This window comes from Nothobranchius furzeri, chromosome 6 (assembly GCF_043380555.1).
Source record: "Nothobranchius furzeri strain GRZ-AD chromosome 6, NfurGRZ-RIMD1, whole genome shotgun sequence".
Lineage (NCBI taxonomy): Eukaryota > Metazoa > Chordata > Actinopteri > Cyprinodontiformes > Nothobranchiidae > Nothobranchius > Nothobranchius furzeri.
Window position 1 is genome coordinate 60631856 of NC_091746.1, and position 21616 is coordinate 60653471.

At 39.9% G+C, this 21616-nt stretch overlaps 1 protein-coding gene across 1 annotated transcript in view; it reads right to left on the reverse strand.

Annotated features, from left to right (window-relative positions):
- Positions 1-20732, reverse strand: part of loxhd1a (lipoxygenase homology PLAT domains 1a) — a 46551-nt gene extending 25819 nt beyond the window's left edge. The window contains exons 1-14 of the mRNA XM_054744470.2: positions 19579-20732; positions 16143-16257; positions 14604-14684; positions 12331-12515; positions 10939-11037; positions 10342-10490; positions 10125-10248; positions 8307-8557; positions 8096-8231; positions 7824-7984; positions 7620-7706; positions 5434-5569; positions 4092-4246; positions 3854-4014 (exon numbers count right to left, since the gene is read on the reverse strand). Of these exons, the coding sequence (XP_054600445.2) occupies positions 3854-4014; positions 4092-4246; positions 5434-5569; positions 7620-7706; positions 7824-7984; positions 8096-8231; positions 8307-8557; positions 10125-10248; positions 10342-10490; positions 10939-11037; positions 12331-12515; positions 14604-14684; positions 16143-16257; positions 19579-20296 (2558 nt within the window). The 5' untranslated portion in view covers positions 20297-20732. The remainder of the gene's footprint in view (positions 1-3853; positions 4015-4091; positions 4247-5433; positions 5570-7619; positions 7707-7823; positions 7985-8095; positions 8232-8306; positions 8558-10124; positions 10249-10341; positions 10491-10938; positions 11038-12330; positions 12516-14603; positions 14685-16142; positions 16258-19578) is intronic.
- Positions 20733-21616: the final 884 nt, after the last annotated feature.

Genomic DNA, 21616 nt, shown 5'->3' on the forward strand with positions numbered 1-21616 from the left:
GAGAGAAAAAAACAGTAAAGGAAAAAGTAGCTGTAACATCCAGAAAGGGTCCATTTTGATCCATATATTGACCTACATAGTGATCGGTCATCTACAGACATAACTCCACTATCTAGGTGGATTTTCTGTTCTATCTTCTAACACCCAGAAGATTCTGCAGTGCTTGTTAACATTCCACGAAGACAAGATTGTCAAACTGGGTCTCCAAACAAAGGCTGTCCTCTTATCTCAGACTTCTGGATTCGACACTCTGAATAAAAAGTGAACTTTTACAACTCATAAGTTAAGTATTCATATGGTTGAATAAACCACATGTTACATGAAATGTTTGAATAATCTGTGCCTAATTCAGTGAAGTTGAAATAAATATTGTTCTTACAATGATCCATTTATATCTTATGATCAGTACTGTTTGATTTAACAAGTTAATAATTATCTACACTCATACACAATGTTCATTAGATGCAAATTAAGGTTAAAGTCACCTCACATAAAGTTAAAGATTCTTTATCCACAGAATTAGAACAGCTTGTATCTGGAAGGTGTTGTTTTCTGAGGGATGTTTGGTAAAGCCTACAAACATGTCAAATTCTGATTCGCCAGAAATCACAACAAGTGGATTATTAAAACTAGAATGACTTCCCGAGTTACTCAGTTTTGAGCGGAACTCAGAAGTGGCCAATTCGGAACCAGCCTCCTTGAGACACCTTTCTCTTTTGGCACACAGTCAAACCTGTTGGCACACCACCAGCTGACACAGCCATACGGCTCCTTAAGAGCACCTCCGTTTTAGATGCAACGAACCTTCCTGCCTGTTGTGACCTGGAGACATCTCTAGACCGGACTGGTCGCACCGCGGTTCATCTACGAATTTCGGTGCCTTGAGGTCCACCCGACTTCCTGACATTCCGGATCTGACCGGGGGTCTCCGATCAGGGTTTGTAGACACAGCAGATTGCGTCTGATGTTGTTTTATTAATAATCAACTCTCTAGTTTATAGTAGACACCAAATTCTTTTACACTCAGAATTCACAATCTCTTTCAGATACAAAGGTTCTGATACACATCTACTTTACACCACACCACCTACAACTCACATTCCATCACCACATATACACTCCATCACATATCATTATTCATAGCTTGTCATGTACTTGACTCTGCCTGAATTAATAGGAAGCATGTTTATGATCCCTGAACAAGCAAATAATCCTAAAATCTTCTGATTAAACATTCAAAGATCAATCAGGTTGATTTTTCATATTTATATGGAATTATCACATCTTATTGGTCATATGCAGTCGTTACGCTATAAAGTGTGATGCTACATAGTAAAGCAGCTGCCTCTTCTACCTTGTTTCTTCATTTAAAGCTACCGGACCATCTAATTAACAAGCATGTTTTATTTTCCTTTTTTCTCTCAAAAGTAACACTGCACCTAGCCTTGTGGTTGGACTCCAGTTACAGGACAAGAGAGCAGGCTGGCTGCATGCATTTAGTGTCCATTTGTAATGGCTTAGCCATCCATCAGTTACCTAACTACTCGAACACATGCCACCAGAAACCCAGTGAACCCAAGCATGAACAATTTACATCACTTAGGAGAGCTTTGAAAACATTGGTATGGTTTTAACTTTCTGGCTGGTAGCTTGGTGGATTTTAGATAATATTATTATATGATTATAATATGCAAAACATTGTATTGATATTACTTATTTGCATGGAAATGTGGGTTACTACATTCACTAAAAATAAATTGTTAAGAAAATAAAATAAAAATTCACATCATTGTTATGGTATGAAAATACATTTTGTCCACAGTGTTTCCTATTTACAGTATTTGCAAAGGCAACAAATTAAGACCACCCATGAGCTGTTTACAATGAGTTTGAAAGCTTTTTATTAGATGTTTGTATCAGAGGTCAGAACTGCTTAAATTATTCAAGATTCCAGAGAAATCTAGGATGAGAACATTACAGAATAACTATTAAGAATATTTTTAAATAGTCCTGATAATGCAAGATAATGCAGGAAATAGAGGTAGAAGACTATTTTCTTGTTCAGTCTGCATGTGAAACGCAAATGGACCGACAGCATTTCAAACATAAAAAGTAAATAGTGGTTTATCAGTGAACTTCTTTAAAGATCAATTTTACTCATATTTTTAAAACACTCATAATGGTCTGTAGTAGGAATGAATGCTTTGTAAGCCTTACTCTGGGGAAAAAAGAGCTCTAGTGCGTTTGTTACAGGAACTAGAAATGAGCCAGATCCGAGTTGAGCATCAGATGTGGAGTCTCATTTCCTGATATTTGGACATCTTGCCTCGGATTGGCTAACAGCAACACGACTCGACCACAGACTCCACTTGCTTTGCAACATTGATGTTTCATCTCCACAAATAACACAAGCCTGGAGGGGTTCTGCGGTGTGGTGGAGGTGCTAATGCTAATGGTTAGCTTCTACTAGGCTGCTCTCTGCTTTATCCTGGATGCCAAACTTTACTGTCAAGATGGGGGAGTCCACGATTGCTAAGTGACAGTGTGACATAGATCTGTCAGGATTTTCAAATCCTTGAGTTTCACCCTTTATTTTCTATCAGAAGCTAATGCAAGAGATAGGTGTAGGAGACTATTTTCATGTTCTGCCACCATGTTGAACTCAGTGTGATTGATTATAATCAGAAATAATAATTAAAGAAATTGTTTTCAGTGAAATTTGCTTTTAAATGTCTTAACTTTAGCTGACCCGAAGCAGATTTTATTAAATATATTTACTGCACAACATAATTTTGAAGCTTTAGGGCAGATGGTACTTAAAGTGACAGTGTGTAGTTTCCCTGGAGATATGGGGCAGTACATACCTAAATGACTGAAAGCAAGCATTACTTTTTGTTCAAGTAAGACCTCACAATGGATGGCCATTAGGGTCAAAAATCTCTTGGAGCACAAACTCCAGCAAAAATAATAAGAACATCATATTCCCTTTCATCACTGTCAACAAGTGAAGAAGTAAATGTGTAAAACAGCAATTTTTATTAACTCATTCATTGCCAGTCGTTTCCTGATCGGTAAAACCCTTTGCTGCCAGCGTTTCTCACCGTTTTTACTGTTTCTTTTAAGAGTCACAGAACGTTGCGCGCTAGGATGATGTCGACGCCAAAACAACCAAAACAAAGTGGAGACTCACCTCTTACATCAGGAAGAATCTGCGCGTTTCAAGTGTTATCCGTTCTTTCATAATCCGTTGTTGAATTGTGATCGGCAGAAGCTTTTCCGGTTCGCTCCTCACTTTTTTTACAGCAGCGTGCCAAAACGAGCTCCTAACACATGGATTTTCTGCTTCCTGATCACGTGGCATGTGACGTATGCTGATGAAGATCACCTTCAGAACTGAGATGTTTGTTCTCATGGTGCGGGGGCTCGTTCCGATGCCCACACAGTATAAACATTGGCAGTAAACGGTTGGATTTAAAATGACGACTTTAGTCATCAATGGCAGTGAATGAGTTAATGGTGAAAGTTTTGTAACCATTTGTTAAAAATCAGTAAATGCATTTTGTCCTCACGGGCTTCCGTAGAAGGAAACATGGCATCCAATATGGCGTCACCCAGAGACTTAGACCTGCTCCCATGTATTTTAGAACAGATTTCTATGGTTATGGAACTGCCTATATTTTTCATCTTTTAATTCATTTACAACAACATGTCGATGGATATTTCCAGAGATTAATGGTAAAAACTACACATTGTCACTTAAATAATATATTTAAAAGCTATATCTAATAAGGAATGTCACCCTATCCGCATTCTATTCTGACTAGAAATCAACAGCATGTCAAAAGTGCCTTGCCTGGAACAGGGAAACTCGATGGCTGCAGACTCTGGTTGCCCATCCTCTCTGACCATCACCTTATCTAGGTACCAGCCGCAACCTCCCCCACGGCCATCATGCCCTACTCGAACTCTACGCACTGGGCCCAGGAACACAGACTCAATGAGAAACTCGTCGTGCTGTGGGAGGACAGAGAAAAATGGCTAGTTGATGTCATAAAAGCAAGTATGTGTCATTTAATAAGTAGTTCACTCACGTTCCCTTTTTCAAATTTGTTGACATTGGTTTTGCTCGTAACCATTAGGCGCTCGCCTGTGTCACCTAAGTCACCAATTACATTAAGAAACACACTGGCATCGGTTCCACTGCCGCTGACGTCACCAGTGCAGATTGTGACACGATACTTTATCACTGAAAAATAAAATATAGAGGCATTATTGTTTCACTGTAACTATGTTCAGTGTGTTTACTTGAAAATGTCTCAGGACTGTTTCACACGACAGGATAGACATGCCGATTTTTAACCCAATTCTCACTTTCTAACTATCTTTAAGATCCACCAGATTACCTTGTGTGGCCTGTTACAAGTGCTTTGCTTTGCTCAGAAGAGCATCATGACCATTCCAATCATAAATCCAGGCCTTCAAATGAGTTTGACTTTCTTGGTTCAATTTTCAAGGACCAACAAGCATGCTTCCTGTTAAATGTGACATCTGGTCAGTCAGAAAGCAAAATGGCCGAAGCATCCTGCTCAGCCCTTCTTTCACCAATTTTGCTTACCCTGAAGTCACACTTGATCTTGAGAAATTTCCCATCTGACTGGGAATTGTTTGTGTGTGAAATGGGTCGGCAGGTTTTGCAGTGTTAACCAGACACCACACACTATAGGACCAAATCTGGTATATCTTAGCCTAGTGAAACAGACCAAATTCTTGCTTTGCAAAGTTTGGTCTAAGAATGCTCCATTGGAACCTCCATAGACACTAGCAGTATTCTGGCAGGCCAATCACAGCTCTCTATCGGCTTTGTGCGCCAATCGCAATGCTCTATCGGCTTCAAGGGCCAATCACAGTGCTCTATCGGCTTCGTGGGCCAATAACGGCTCTCTATCAGCTTTGTGGTCCAATCATAGCGCTCTATCGACTTTGTGGGCCAAACAAGATGCTCTATTGGTTTGGTAGGCGGGATGATGAGATGGAGTGGAACAAGATAGCAACAGCTCATTTGAAACTGCGTTTACATCAATTTTGAACTATTTGGACTTGGGGTTAATTAGAATAAGAAGCAGATAGATGTATTTAAGTCCTTTATTTAGAAAAGAGATGCATTTTTGCCTCTTTCTACAGTGGACTGCCTTGTTTACCAATATCCATTGCAGTGAGTACATCACATTGTTCGTTGTTCAGAGGCATGCGGAGATCGTTTGACAGACAATGGTAGAACCCGCCCCATGACCAAGTACCATCAATGGAGTGTTGCCAGGCTAGGTATATCTATGTTCTTTTTTATCTTCATGTGTGTGGCCTCTCATGCTTTGAAAAATGTTGGACAATTTTAAAATCCTGCTGTGTGAACCAAGCCTTAAGTGTGTTTCTTACAGGGCAGCGGCTCTTCGGTGAACGCTCCTGTAGCTGGAAGCTCTCTTACAATTTCATTGTCATCTTCATTAATGTCCAGCCAACGGCCGCAATCAAAGGAATATTTCTCCATGGTTAGCGTCTTGAGCAAAGTGACCTGCAGAATATGACAGTCTCATCCGTCTTCATCAAATGGTAAAAGTCCTGTATTTGTGTAGCACCCTCTAGGGTTTTACAACCCTTCAATGCCTTACTTCACACACACACACACATTCACACACTGGTGGTGATGATATACATCAAGGCTGTCGAGCACAGGTGCCACCAGTCCCACAGAAAACCACCAGCAGGCAAGGGGGGTTAAGTGTCTTGCGCAAGGACACGACTGTGAGCGGGTCTTAATCCCACATCCCTCTGTTTACGAAACAGTCATCTAAAGGCAGTGATATGCTTGCTGTTAAACCTTGTGGTGGCGCAGGGAGTAGGCTGTGTCTTTGTTCACATTCTTGCTGCTACATGGCACTGCATTGCATGTAGTACTGGGCTGTTCCACTGGGGGAACATTAGACTACTCAGACCGTACGGAGAGCTGGGTTTGTGGGTGTCAATAGGAGATCACTAACTAGTTAATTTTGACATCGTGAAAAAAAGCAGTGGTATCATAGATGGTATCAAGACTAGCCTGACCAGCCAGCCCTTGCTTCCTTATGGGAAGCAACGGGGGAATTCTCCTATTCAAATAACCCCACCTCCTGAGAATTCTGACCAAGCCAATCAGCGCTGAGCAGCGTACATCACACACACAATGCTGAGTTTCTCATCAACATGGCGTCTGAAGCGGAGTTCGCTGTGGCTCTTTCCTCTGTTCTAAATGACGAACATTTCTTTAAAACCCCAACAAGAAGAAACGCTAAATGCCTTTGTTCTAAAGAAAGAGCTTTGCGCCGTCGCCAGACTCCATTTTCGACTACAGCTAAAAAATACACAGTGACGCTCAGTTTCTCATAAACAACAAAGATTGAAGTGGAGTTCTCTGCGGTTCTTTTCTCTCTTCTAAATTACTTGAACATGTCTTTAAAACCACAACAAGAAGAAGCATTACAAGCTTTTCTTCTAAAAAAAAAAGACGTTTGCGCCGTCACCAGATGCCATTTTTGACTACAACTAAAAAACTACAGCTGCATTTCTGCCTTTTTTCTGATTGGTTATTTTTGCGCTAGCTAGTCCCGCCCCTTGTGTGCCTCTCTGCCTGTGAGTAACCAGACCAGTTCTCTGTGTAGACAGAGGATGAGTCTGGCAAGCCAGGCTAATGAAAGACATCTAAACCAGAAACAGAGTTACCATGGTGTGTATCACTTATTTTGTCAACTCCCCCTACTGGTTACTTGTATATTGCAGCTTTCAGATGCGTCACATTAATTTCGGAGGACGCGCACAAACGACATTTCAAATCAACGCAAGTAACGCATGGCAGCCATTTTAAACACGTGTTTGTGTTGTTTAACAGCAAGTGTATCACGACCCTTACTTCTCTGCCATCATTGTTTCACACAGATTATCACGTGAACTCTGGTTTCTCATCTTTCTTTGGATAAAACAGAGATTGAACCAGTTATATATTCATCCACCATAATCTGTTTTGGAAACAATACTATTAGATGTTTGAACCCATGCCAACAGACACCAATGGGCATATGAACTGTAATGACTACAGATTGTTTTTAGATGTGTAACATGAGACCTTGTGAAGAAAATATAATTGCATTATGGGTTTTTTCAGCAGGTATAATTCTTACCATATTAGTAGGCTTAGTTAAGCCCAATAATATGATAATGTCTCAGAAATAGTGATAAACAAGAGGCACAACAAAAGTGAGTGGTGGAATTTGGACTGAATTCAAAGTTTTTTTACGACAAACTCTAACCTGCTGAAGTGGAATACAACAAGTTATGGTAATGCATCCCAAACGTGATGATGGTTTTACTGAGAATGATAACTATTAATGTCACATGAGTCCTCATGAGGGAAATATCTTTCCGAGCCAAATTTTGATTCAAATGCAAAAGTAGCTGTTGAATTACTGCCCTCAGTGAGAAAGCAACCCCCCCCCCAATCATTTGCATTGTGACATTTGTGCAAGATAAAAAAAATGTAGTAAGTCTCAGGCTACAGTGTAGAACAGCTCTGACAGACTGAGCAGACTCACTTTTCCTAAATGCCAACCAGCAAACGGATGTCTCTTCTCATGCCAGATCCGAAGTTTCAGCAGTTTTCCCATGTCCGGCATTTCAATCTACAGTAATCCCAGAAATGTAAGATATCACTAAATGCTCCAAAATTACCTCATGGGAGATTACCGTGTATTACTGAGAAACATAAACAATAAAAGCATGCTCTGCTCTCAGCCTACCATGAATTTGTCAATCTGCCCCTGTTCAAAACTGTCAGAGTTGTTTTCCAGTTTGATTTCATCAGATTTGCCCTTCTCTCCGTAGATCTGCAGAAACACCTGGGCGTCTGTCCCTGCACCTTTGATATCAGAGGTCCAAATCCACAGAGACCAAGGGTATTCTGGAGTGATTAGAAAAGGAGGAGGAGCTAATATTTAAAATTATGTTTTCAGCCATAGCTATTTGCAGTTCTTTAACCGTTAAAGGGAGACGGTTGAAATTGATGACCCACTTTTATGTTTTTTCTGTCTGAGAGACACCATCTCATAGAGCTCCCTCTCAATCAGTCCATCCCCCTCGTCCTCGTCCAGCCACATCCCACATGGAAAGGTCTGTTCAAGGCCCGTGAACGGACAGTAAATGACCACCTGGAAGGAAAAGGGATCTTTGAGGAATAAATGGCACTTCCTGTGTGACTGTGATTAAACAGAACTGTGTAGTACCTTTTCACAGTACCATCCAGCACCTACGGCTCCATTATCGTGTCCAATGGTGATCCTGCTGAGAGGGCTGATCAGTGCACAGATCTCAACATTGAAAATGTCAATGAGACCCCGCTCAAAAGCACCACCCTCAAGGAAAATCTTTCCACTGTTTTTCAAGCCCTTGGAGCCGTGCATGACCATGTGGATCTTAGAGTTTGTTCCAGCACCTCTAACGTTTCCAGTCATCACCTGTACATTGTAAATAATTCCTGAATAGATGAAAAAAAAAATTAATTGCTAATTTAAAAAATAAGGTTTTGTTTTTCTAGAAAACGTTTTGTTGTGGAAAAGCAATTTCTATGAAAATATTTTAAAGATTTTGTTCCATTATTATTTAGTTATTGTATTAATCTGTTTTTGTCCAATTAATTTTTTCAATTAAAGAAGTCCTTCACTAATATTTTTTAAACATTTGGAAAAGTCTCTAGTATATAGGAATAAGTAAGTAAGTTGTACTCTGGGGAAAAAAAGCCCAGGTACACCTGTTTCAGCAAAGAGAATTCAGCTAGAGGAGAAAGTAACTTCAGACAGAAGGATTTGGATTCTTTCTTCCTGATATCTGGAGATCTCGCTTCTGATTGGCTAGCAGCAACAAGACCCTGGGTGTTACTCAAAGTCAAGCTGCCTGACCTCGCAAGGTGATGTCTTTCGAGGTCAGGCGCCTTGTTTACGAGGACAGTATCCATCCTTGGTCAAAGAAAATGGTTAAATGGATCAGACTTGCATCATGTGACCACGTGTCAAATAATGTCACGTGACACAGGAAGTAACAATATATTTTATACGTATAAGTTTCAATATAAATATATAATGAGCCTTTTAAGTTTTATATTGTGTATATATTTGTTAAATTAAACATGTAAGTGAGTTAGTACCTGCTAGCCACCAAAGCTGCAACTACTAAGCAACTAACCAACCATAGATAACTGATTTGGATCTAAAAAAAAAAATTCAGATATCAGCCCGATAGCTACAATTAGTTAGCTTACATTTAAACTTGAAATGTTTCCCTGAAGTAGCTGTCGGCTTCTGACCCACCATCCTTTAGAAAATACAGCGGTTTATTCTGGGAAGTTTTTTGACCAAGGCTAGACTTGAAGGCACATCTCATGTGTCCTTGCTCAGCTAGCTAAACGGCTAACAAACAGAGAACACACTCCCCGGTAAAACACGAACATTAGAACTTTTCTTGGCGGTTCCTGATCTCCTAGGCAACCATGGCGGGATCAAGACATCAAGGCAAGCTTCCTTGGCATTGAGAAACATCCTTTGACTCTGTTTGCTCTGCAACATTGATGTTTTATCTCCACAAATAACACAAAACACAGGAGTTCTGCCATATTGTGGAGTTGCTAATGCTAACAGTTAGCTTCTGCTAGCCGACACGTTCTCTGCTGTTACCTCAACGTTAAAACAACAACAGCCTTCCCCGTCGTGAGTCAAGATGGGTGACTTGTGACGTGTGCCAGTGCGACATAGATCTGTCAGGCTTTTCAAATGCCTATTTTCTATCAGAAGCAAAGGCAGACTCTAGTTGTAGGACACAATTTTTACATTCAGCCTGCATGTTAAACTCAGAGACCGATCATTTTCATAAATATTAAATTAAAAATTGTTTCCCAGTGAACAACCTCTTTAAACTACCTCGGTGTGCAGTAACTAGAAGCCGAAAGCAAAGTATGTCTAAGTTTATTTTTTAATCAAACAGTTTCAGATAACACGCCTCATTTCAGCTACATTTCTAATCCACTGAACAAACGGCTCTTGTTTTCTCACCCATTGGCTGCAGTGATCCAACCAGCACATCTCTTTGTATTTTACCATCATCTTCATCCATGGCAAACCAACGATTAACTGGAAACTCATAAATTTCCTTGTTCCCCATGTCATCTATCATCACCTACAAAGAAACAACACATATAGGAGTGTTATTACTAATAAAATGCTCAGTGTTAAAGGTCATTTATTCATATGCCTGACAGTATTTACACACTTTATCTAAAAACCATCCAGCTGATGAGCCTCGGTTGTTGTGGCCAATGGTGATTTTTCTCAGTCTTCCAAGGTTTGGAGCTTCTATGGTAAACTTGTCCTCCGAGCCCCGCTCAAAGTTGTCTTTGTCACTGTCCAGTCGTCTCTCTCCTTTTGTAATAAAACAAAACACAATGAGTCTTCAGTTGAAAGCGTTTATGGTCTCGTTCACTGAGAAGTCATGTGAAATGTATTCTTTTTCAAAGTCATGCTGAGTTTCACATGCAGGATGAATGTGAACATTTTCTTCAACCCCTACCACCTGCATAGGAAGCCTAAGTCCCTCCCTCTCCAGTCAGCTCATGGGTTCTTGGAAGAACAAAAATATAAATGACTTGCATTCATTATTTCGTTCTTCCGGGGGTCTATGATCAGGAAGTAGATGGGGTGAGAGCTTTAACTTAGTACATCACCTGTGGGTGTTGCTATATAAATACATGTTTTTTTTCTCATTATTCTTTATTTTAATGAATTTAAACTCTTAAAACTGTTTCCATTATGTCATCAAGCAAACTAAAAATATGACAAATAACAAATAAAACAAGGACTTTCACTCTACCTGTGTCACCGTGTTCTCCAAAGATATTGAGGAAGACATCGGCATCGGTTCCACTTCCCTTCATATCAGCAGTGAACACACTCACGAGATATTTGTTCACTGCAAATTATGGAACAGAAAACATTCAATTAAAAAAACAATATAATTCCTAAATAGTGCAATTAAATAATAGAAATGAAGTCAAGTAACTACAAATCAGATCAAGGTTTTTGTTTTAACTAAAAATGTCTTGCAACTCAACAATGAATAAATATTGTATATGTGGTTTATATTTGAGCAACAGCGGCAGAGCTCCAACCACTCCTTCGAGGCGCAGCGTCCTCTTGATTGACTGCAGGTGCTAAGATGTTGGATTACGTTACAACAGAGGTCACAGGTACTGGTTTTACCTGAAGATTACACTGAAACTCAAGCTGAAACTTTAGGAAGAGCCTCAGACCATCAGGCATCGGGGTGTGCAGCTGGTCAAACACACGGTTTTACTACCATCAGTGTTAGTTAAAACGGGGTTCCCAAAGTTGGGGTTGGGACCTCACTGTGGGTCACCAAGAACTACACAGGAGGTCTTCATATGATTTCCAGAAAGCAAAATAAAAGGGAAGAACAATGCCAAAGCTATATTTTAGCACAATTTTAGCTCAACCAAATGATCATAAATGGACATAAGTGAAAAGAGCAGAAGTGTTTTTCTTTGTGCCCTGAATTATTTAGCTTTTGTGTTTGTATTGTCAAATCAGAGGTGTCTGGGTTTGTATGTCTTGATTACTGCTATTTTGAAGATCTGACGCTAAAAGGTTTGAGAACCATTCAGGTAAAAAGTGCTTCATCTCATCATTAAAAATATATTTTTGTGCTAGGGATGAACTTTTTGGCATCTTAATATGTTTCAAACACAACACTGAACATTGTCTTATTGACACCAAGCTTAGAGATAGTATGCAAATTCTTCATATTTTTAAATCATTTTCTTGAGTATGTGCTAAAGTGACCCTTTACAGGGTTGATGAAATGTTACTCAGACCCCACCAACCCCTGTGGCCGGAATACCGGACTTGCAACTTTAGAGTTGACGGGCTGCTACCTGCTGGTAGGGAGCTGTGGAGTTGGGTGCAACTGACATGGTGGAGCTGCAGTCTGCTTCCAGCACGTTTTAGATTGTGAACACTGCTGATTTGTTTCATTTAATGATGAACCGCTCCTCTAGAAACTAATGAGGGCTGAGGAGACATTTCAGGAGTTAGATTACGGTGTTAAAAAGACAAACTCACAGCAAGGAGAAACGTTTCATTTTTGGTTTTACCACAGAAAATTAATAACGGACAGTAGGGGTGCTAAAAGCAAGCAAAACTGCCTAGCATTCTTTTAAGATTATTTGTTCTCTAAGGGACTCACACTTTGGGACGTCCATGGGGTTCAGGCTTCCCAGCAGGTCCCTGACAAACAGGTTGTCACCCTCCTCTCGACTCAGCCAGTTGTTGCAAGCAAAATAATAACGCAGATTGGGCCGATTTACGTCCGTCACCACCACCCTGTCCAAGAACCAGCTGGCGCTCATTCCTGTGTTGTCGTGCTCAATTCTAAAGAAATAAAAACAGAGACTGAAACGATTTTCACCTACAGGTAATCCATAATGAGCTTATATGTTAGAATCATTTTTGATTTCCTTATACAAGTACTATAAAGAAAGAAAAAGAAAGTCTTTTATATTGCGCCTTTCAAGATAAAAATCACGAGGTGCTTCACAAGAGCAAAACATTCTAAATATAATTGTTCTGGCACATTGCAGCTGACAGATACCAGAAATGACTCAGAGACTCAGCATGATGATGTAGAACCAGAGTATAAATAATACACCCAGATTATGAGATTTCACCTGGCTTAATGGGAACAGATATGTTTCATCAGGCCCCAGTAAACCTGCTCCAGTGTCACAAATGATCCGCTACAAAGTTCACAGTCTGGACAGCACTTCAATTAGGTCTCATAGGATTTTATATCACAAACTAAGGATTCTGCAAGACGTTTAGTCCTCCATTCTGATCCGATAACAAGCATTGCTTTTTTTATCTGTCTTACCAAACAGACTACATAACATTAACACATTAACAATGAGTTAATGTAATTTGGTTGCAAATCTGACATTTTATTCATTAGCATTTGTAACAAACAAATGCTACAAAGCCTTTGATCATTCTAATTTGCAAAACAGACTTCAAACACGACGGAGTGCATTCCCTTATTGTTGTCTCAGATGGAAATCACATCCGTAGACAAAACTTTGAAGAATGACACAAACATTATCCATTAAAAGATTAAAGGTGTGGAACACCGAAAAAACATGTTTAAAATCTTATTTCTGATTATAGTCAGCCACGCCCAGTCTCATACACCTGTCTCCTGCTTTAGCTTCTGATAGAAAATAGACAGTGAAACTTTAGGATTTGAAAATCTTGACAGCTCTAATTCACACTGTCACTTAACATTCATGGACTAGGCTGTTGTTGGTTTAGCGTGCAGGAAACAGCAGAGAAAGTCTCAGCTAGTTTAAGCTAACCGTAAGCATTAGCATCTCCACCACACGGCAGAACTCTTCAGGCTTGTGCTATTTGTGGAGATAAAACATTAAAGTGGTAGAGTCACGTTGCTGATATCCAATACAAGGCGAGATGTCCAAATATCAGGATATAAGACTCCAAATCCTGCCGTCTGAAGCTCAGCTGTGAAGTGACTCACTTCAAGTTCCTGGAAATGGTGCCCCTGTGTTTTTTGCCCCCTGAGTACGACTTACAAGGCATTCATTCCAACTAGAGATCCGTGCAAATGTATTGATTAAACGAGTGGTCCACATCTTTAAAGAAAACAATGAGGTTACTAACTTTGTAGCCATTGGTGCTTTTGTTTTATTAAAAGTTTAATAATAACGTTAAAAGTTTTGGCAATGATTGTAAGTTAATATATTAGTAAGTTAGCAATGAAATGTGACATGTTGCCATACTGATCAGATACCAAAGACAAATATCTAGTATCTACATTGATTACGTCATCTGTATTACACACAAGACTTTTCCAAAGAAAGTATGATGTCACGCCACATGATGCAGAAGCTCAGTACTCGTCTTAGAATGCTACATTCCAAAGACGTTTTCGAACAGAAAGACTAAAGTTTGCTTCACCGTTGTCATTTCAACAGTCCAGACAGATGGTGAACAATTACTAAGATCACATGTTGATTGTCAGTGGAGCATGTCTCCATGACAACCATGATAAGTAAGTGAGACGATGACGACTCTGAAGGAGGCGTGAGAGGTAAAAAATAAAAGCACCTGTGTGATTTTGTTCATGAGCAGGAATTCAGGACTGCTTAATCTCTATTGGCTGGCTGTGATGCAGCTCTGCCTCCAGTTAGGCACACATTTACAACAACAGATGGGGGACTTGACCTTTCATCCCATAATAAAATCCCAGGATGGCCAGAAGCGTAAGCCACTGCTGTCCCATCTGAGAAATTTTCAACCATGGATCTGTGAGTGACCAGTTCCTGCCATGAGCTGGATTCAATGGTAGAAACAAATACTTGCATTTTAACAGTTTGCATTCATATGTAAATTATCATAAAACACACAACAGATATAGCACTTGGAGATATTCTGTCTGTTACACTGTACCTCAGCTTCCTGAGAGGTCCCACATTGTGTGTTTTAACATGGAAAACGTCCGTCTTATTCTTCTCAAATGCAGTCCGGCTTCTGCAAATTGGACAGATAGGAAAAGCGTTAAAATGTGTGAGAAAGATGCAGCAAGTAACTTCCTTTATATAATCCAGTGAGATTATCTCATGTAGATAAAGGAGTGGAACTCTGAATCTGTAAATGGCACCCTCCCCCCCTCCCAACTGATCCTAATTAATCTTCCCTGGTGGTGGTATAATCTGAAACCATCCTCCAGGCTCTGCCACTTCATCACGCCCTCATCTTCCTCGTGTACACGAGTTTAAGTGCACACATGAGCACATCCCACCTATTCTTTTAAAAACGTTCAAACCTGTCAGCTTCTATTTGTCTAAAATCTTTGAGCAACAAATAAAACCAAGGCTCGTGTAATTATGATGCTAACTGGTAAATACTGATCATAAAATACTACCATCACACTCATACTCCTTGTTAATTAATATGCAAGACAATGACAGAAAAAAGCTACAAACTTTGGAATTCATGCAATTTGAGATCACGCTGAATATCCAAAGCATTTTCATCTGTCTTGATTTTTTATACATAAATTGGGGGAATATGATTGGAGAGATCAAAACCTCCTTACCTGTATTGTGTTGTGATGTTTAAAATGCACAAACACAATACAGGCAGGACCTAATGTATATTGGAGTAAGGCGAAACTCCTTACTATGCAGTTTGCTCATTAAAAAACTGATTAGCATTCACGTTCCTCATCTGGGATTTAATCAGACAAGGACCCCGGCAGTCACACAGCATGGAGATACTGAATACAAGGCGTGGTGAGGAAGACGGAGGTGAATGAATGGGACCATGGTGAGGTGTGGGTGACATGGTTCAGAGTGGGTGACAATAAATTGGTGTAGCTTATACGCCTCACAGGTAACCCTATCTGACAATCAATGTGTGCAAAGATAAAAGGAGTTTGCTTCTCATAAAATCCCTTGAGAGTCATTTGATCATCTGCATAAATGACATCGTGGTCTTCTTTCATTACTTTCTGAATGGAAAAGAAGACCAGCCATGTCATTTAGTTCCTCCTTACTCCAGATATTCTGAGTCCAGCACCATCTTCAGCTGTATGCAAGAGAGATTCCTGAGTTTTAAACACTTTTAATTAAAGAAGTCGATCACTTTTAAAGAGAGTTTTAGTGTCAAAAATGCATATGTCCTCTAGATATAGGGAGTCTCTCTCATACAGCATTATATTACAATAAAACCCAACACAAGGACATAATCATCACCATCCTTTTTCAGGCTGATTAAAATATACCTCTTTTCTGTGCTGAAGGAAAAGAGAAGAGTAGAAAACATGAAAAGTTTATTGCTGACTTTCAGAAGCCTGAAAATTTAGCAAAAAGCACATATTTGAAAAAACTTCAAACAATTCAGCGCTCATTTAATCATCCAGACATGGTCCTGATTTCTTAAGGGTATTAGTTATAAAATAATTAAACAAAAGCAACATAATCTTACTTGCTTGCTAAGTGAACCTTGGGCGAGACACCAAAATCCCCAAAAAGGGTAACAAAGACATTAGCGTCAGTTCCAGCTCCTTTTACATCACCTGTAATCGTGACCACCTCAAACACTGTAGGAAAGAAGAAACAGAAAAATTTAAATAAACATTACTCCTTAAAAAAATCCTCAAATAATAAAAAACATTCAGAGACCAAAAGTAACGTAAATAAATGAGAAAATAAAACGGGGAACAAAAAGCAGGAAATCTGAAGAAGGTCTAGGCGTATCTCCATTGTTGGAACTTTAGGGTAATTTCTGGGAATGGTCCAGTCCTCTGAGCTGTTGTGTCTCCATACTGGGCAGATCCAGCTCAGAGCCAGTTGTCTGGTAATCGGAAGGTTGTAAGTGCGATCGCGGCCTCTGCCAGAGAATGCTGCTGTTGTGTCCTTGGGCAAGACATGCAACCCGCCTTTCCCACTGGTGGTAGTGAGAGAGACCGGTGGCCCCTGTGCTCTGCAGTTCTCCGTTAGTGCGCCTCAGGGCATCTGTGGCTTTAGTGTAGCTCATCATCACCAGTGTGTGAATGGGTGGATGACTGATTGCTTTGTGAAGCACCTTGGGGGGGGGGGGGGGGGGGGGTTGTAGAATCCCAAGAAGGCACTATACAAATACAGGCCATGTGTTGGATAAATTATGGATACATTGTTTTAAATGAAACTCATCCAGCTTATTCTTCCCTGGCAACAGACAGTCGTTTGACCTTGCCTCTTCCCAGTCCTAGCTTATCAGTTAGAACGCCCTGTGCCAGCGCATGCTTGTCTCCCTAAATGTGTGTGCATTTTTTCATTTCTGTGTCTTTTAATAAATACTCTTGGGAGGACTTTGGTCCGACGAGAGAGTAAAGAGACCACCGACTTGTGTGTATCATTTTATCTCTCTGTCCACTTTGGAAAATCTAAATGGTTTTTTGTTAATAAGATTAAAATGGGTTAAATTGATCAGCTTGATAATAAAACCTCTGCGTGGTGAACTTTCCCTTCAGGTAACCCTGGATGGGAAAATGAAAAACCTAACACCATGTACCATACAAATTAAGCCTTTTCAAGACTTTGCACATCAGAATAAAAAGTGAGCGACAAAGAGTATCCAGAGTAACTTTAAAGGTTTTATTGTCGAAGTACAGCAATTTAATTCTTTCAAAGGACCGGGAGAGCTGCTGTGCGATGTACTACGTGGTGTTCAGTGACCAAAAGAAGTTTTTTACGGTGCTCTGTGAGAATACCAAAGATCCGTGAATTGTGCTGTGGAGGAATTTCCGCTTCGTTTATCGATGTTGGGAGTTTGATAATGACGATTTCAAAGCAGCGTGAACATTACTTATTTCCTTGTGCTTCCAATCCTGCTTCACAAGCAACTATTCTAATTTTACTAATGCCAGTTGTTTTGGGATGACGTCTGCTGATGTAACTTCCTAGGCTGGCCACGCTCCATTAACGGCTCTCGGTTGTGGGGCGGGTTCTACCGTTGTCTTTCAAATGATTTCTGCATTCCACTGGACAATTAATGTGACATATCTTGTTTCACTCTGTTGCATCATCCCACCCACCAGGCATATAGAGTGCCCTGATTGGCCCACAAAGCAGATAAAGCTCTGTGATTTGTTCACTAAGCAGATAGAGCACTATGACTGGCCCACCATTATGGACCAATCACAGCTCTTTATGTGTTTGAAACCCCTGTAGAGAGCTGTGATTGGCCAGCCAGAGTCCTGGTAGGAGCTGTGGAGGTTCCAATGGAGCGTGCCTAGACCAAACTTTGCAAAGCATGAATTTGGTCTAGTTCACTAGGCTAGTAACTTCCTACTGCGTTACAACCAATCAGCATGTGTTAACAAAAAAGTTCTGCCCAGCTACTCTACTCAGCTTTTCTGAGTACCTACCCCTGTTCGGGTATTTTGTTGGTTCCTGAAAAAGGTCCCAGTAAATGGCCTTTTCGGCTGGCCCGGTGAAGTGGAGACACAATTATGCCGGAAAGTTTCCGATAAATTACCCTGAAGTTCCCATAGTGGAAACACGCCTCATGTACCACAAGAGATATGTTCCTCTATTTTCCATTTATCTTTTTAAATGATAATGATTCCATTAGAATGCCTTTATGGTTGTCTTTATTCAATTACACCAAGGAGCATCCATTGTTAAAGTTACACTAACAACATTAAATTTTCGTTGGGAGAGAGTGGTCAGTACTGGATGTTTACTGAATGTCTTAACAGTATAAACATTACTGTGGAAGCCTGTTTCCACCAATCTGATTTTTAAAAAAGATTTCAGTTATGAGATACAAACATATCAGTGTGGCAGATATGGGCTTCCATAGTAAACCAAGTCAAAGCAGAAAGGTGATTGTTTTAAAAGGCTTTTTTCTGAAGGATGTACACAATAGAAAATATTAAAAAGTCTACATTATAAATGTACAGTTTTGGAAATAATTTTGATTTATTCCCAAATGATAATGAAAATAAAGTATATGTTTATTGTCTGAGAAACATTTGTGAAAGAAAAGGCATGGGGTCAGTCCAAACAGAACACAGAGACCCTATTAACAGAAAGCTGAGCTACTAAAACCAGATTAACGAGAAAGAGAAACACCTGATAAAATCAGAAAGTGAGTGGACCAGTAAAACTGAGCCTTGTTAGGCTCCTCAGGGTATCGGGGAGTTGGCTGAGCCAGTAAAAAAAGAAAAAAAAGAGACTTTTATTACTGCTTTGGATTTCAAGGATAACCTAAATGACACTGAGCTAAAAGCTAATGACAGGTAAAACATGTCTTCGAAATGCTACAGCTGTTCTGATGAAGGAAATGGAGGGTTGTTTAAGTTGAGTTTAATACAAGGTTTCAGTTAACAAAGTATTTTTTTAAACTGAGTTTAATTCTCTGCAGGCTAAATAATGGCAATGCCGTTTTGGGCATTCTAAGTAATTCAAGCAAGAGGCACTTGGGGAAAAATCATTATTTTCTGTTTAACATAAACAAAGGAAAGATATAGAGTTGAATAAAAACTTCAGCATTTTGCATAAAATATTTCATGCTTTCTGAAGTTTTTTTATCCAACATGAAAAGGATTAACTTCAGCGTATATTTACATGACATGTTCTAACAAAAAGACATAATAAAATGTACTTTTTTTTCTTTGTGAAGGTGTGATCTGATAACCTTCTGACTCTCGATTCTCCTGCCAGTGGCCCTGTGGTGCTCCCAGTCTGCTACTGGGACGGCACCCAGCACCCGTGTTCCCTGGGGCCTCTGTTTGACTCCATTCATGTGGAACATAACTGAGCTCTCATCCAGAACAATCACAGAGGGATTCCCCGTGTTGTTCCCACTCAGGGCCAAAAGGAGAAACTTGCAGTCTGACTGAAAACTTTTACCCTTCAACACCTCCGTCCCTTACCTTTTTTTTTATAATACTCATCTTCATACCCATCAGAGGAGTCTGTGTGGTAGTTAAGCAACTCGGTTTGGTAGATCGCAGCGTAGTCCACCTGTTTACTTTTGGATTTTCTCCCTTTTTTCTTCTTGTCTTCATCGCTGCCTGCTGAGCCTCTTTTTGCCTTCTTCTTTTTCTTTTTCCTTGAGTCTTCCTCCTCTTCTTCTTGCTCCTCTACTAAGGAGTCCTCTGCATCATCACTGTGAGACTTTTTCTTCTTCTTCTTACCGTCTTTAGACTTCTTCTCCTTGGACCCCATCTCCCCTACTTCTAGATTTTCTGAAGACGACTTCTTCCTCTGCTTTTTCTTGTCCTCCTTGGCGTTCTCTGTCACTTCCTCTTTAAGCCACTCAGATTTCTCCTTTTTGCGCCTGGTCGTAGCCTCATTATTGTTCTGCTCGCTCTCAGCATCCTTGCTTGAAACCACAGCATCAGCTTCAGCACCATCATCTGGTTTCTTTTTCCTCTTTTTTTCTTTCACCTTGTCACCCTCTTTTTCCTTCTTCTGAATCTCTGAGTGCTCGTCGCTCTTATGTTTCCTCCAACTCTTTTTTCTTGTCGTGGTGTCCCCATGGGTCAAATCGTTGCCCCTCTCCTTTAAATCTGGCTCGCTTTCCTCCACTTCGTCATCAACCTCCTCGGTTTCCTCCGAAGTTGTGGATTTTTTCTGTTTCGACGGCATCTTTTATTCATTCCTTCCCCTGGCTTTTAGTTTCGTAAGTGTTGCCTTGAGTTTCTAATGGTGTAAGACAATTCATTTGACCCTTGGCTTCAGGTAGAGTCTGGGGATCCAGGAGGAGCCTGGGAATGCACAGTTGGAGATATCCCGAGTCAGGACACTCTCAGGGAATCACCACCTGATGGTTCGCTACCTAGGTGATGTATGAACATACAAGCCACAAACACATCTCATGAAAAATTACTGTCACCTCTGTGGTCACGTGATCCACAGGAGAAAGCCCTGTGAAAAAGGAGCCTTGCAGAGGGAACTTATCTTCTCTGCTACAACATTCTCTATTATTCATGGTGCCAGGATCGCTTTACGGGCTGGGGCATCTCGCTTTTACCTGCTGCCGCACACACACACATAAAAATACATATGTCCTCACTACTCTACTTAAATTTGTTCTCCCAAAGATTGAGGCAGTGAGATTAAATTAGCGTAAAGAGAGCATAATGACATTAATCTATCAGTACACAACGATGGGCATGATTTATAGAAACTGAGAGGTGTGGGGCGGAAAATAAAGAGATGACTTGTAAACTGAATTTCTAAGCTTTCAAGCATGTAAACATATTTCTTTAGATATTAATTTAAAATTCTGTATAATTTGCCACAAGTAGTCTTAACACTTTCTACAGCAGTTGGCAACTCACTTCTCAGAGGGCTGGTATCTGACACGTTTTGGTTGTTTCACTGCTTCAATACAGTTGATTCACCTGTTCAACATCTCATCATGCTCAGCAGAAGCTGTTAATCACTTGCTGATTAAAATCAGGTGTGTTGAAGCAGGGAAAACACTAAAAACATGCTGGATACCGGCCCTCGGGGAAGGAATTTGTCAACCCATGTTCTACAGATTACTCAAACAAAATGAGTGAATTAATATAAAATAAACTTTTCATTACTTCTAATCACATTATTAAAAATTAATTAGTCAGTATTAATCAAGTATCACTTTTAAAAATGACATCAATCATGATGTAAATCCAAACCACCAAAATGTTATATATATTTTACTTTTTGCACTAGGGATTTAGATAGTGACAATTTACATAAATTGATAAGAAATTGGAAAATTGTGCTTTTTAATTATAGGAACTGAGAGATACACGTTGTTAAGATTCAGTCAATGAAAAATGTACAAATAATGTCTAATTTCAGAATCAGAAAGTTTCATAGCCATATGTGTGAGAAATCACATTAGGAAATTGCTGCTGTATTTGGTGCATATAGAAAAATAAAAAGGAAAGATAAGCAATTACAGGAAGTAAGAGTAAA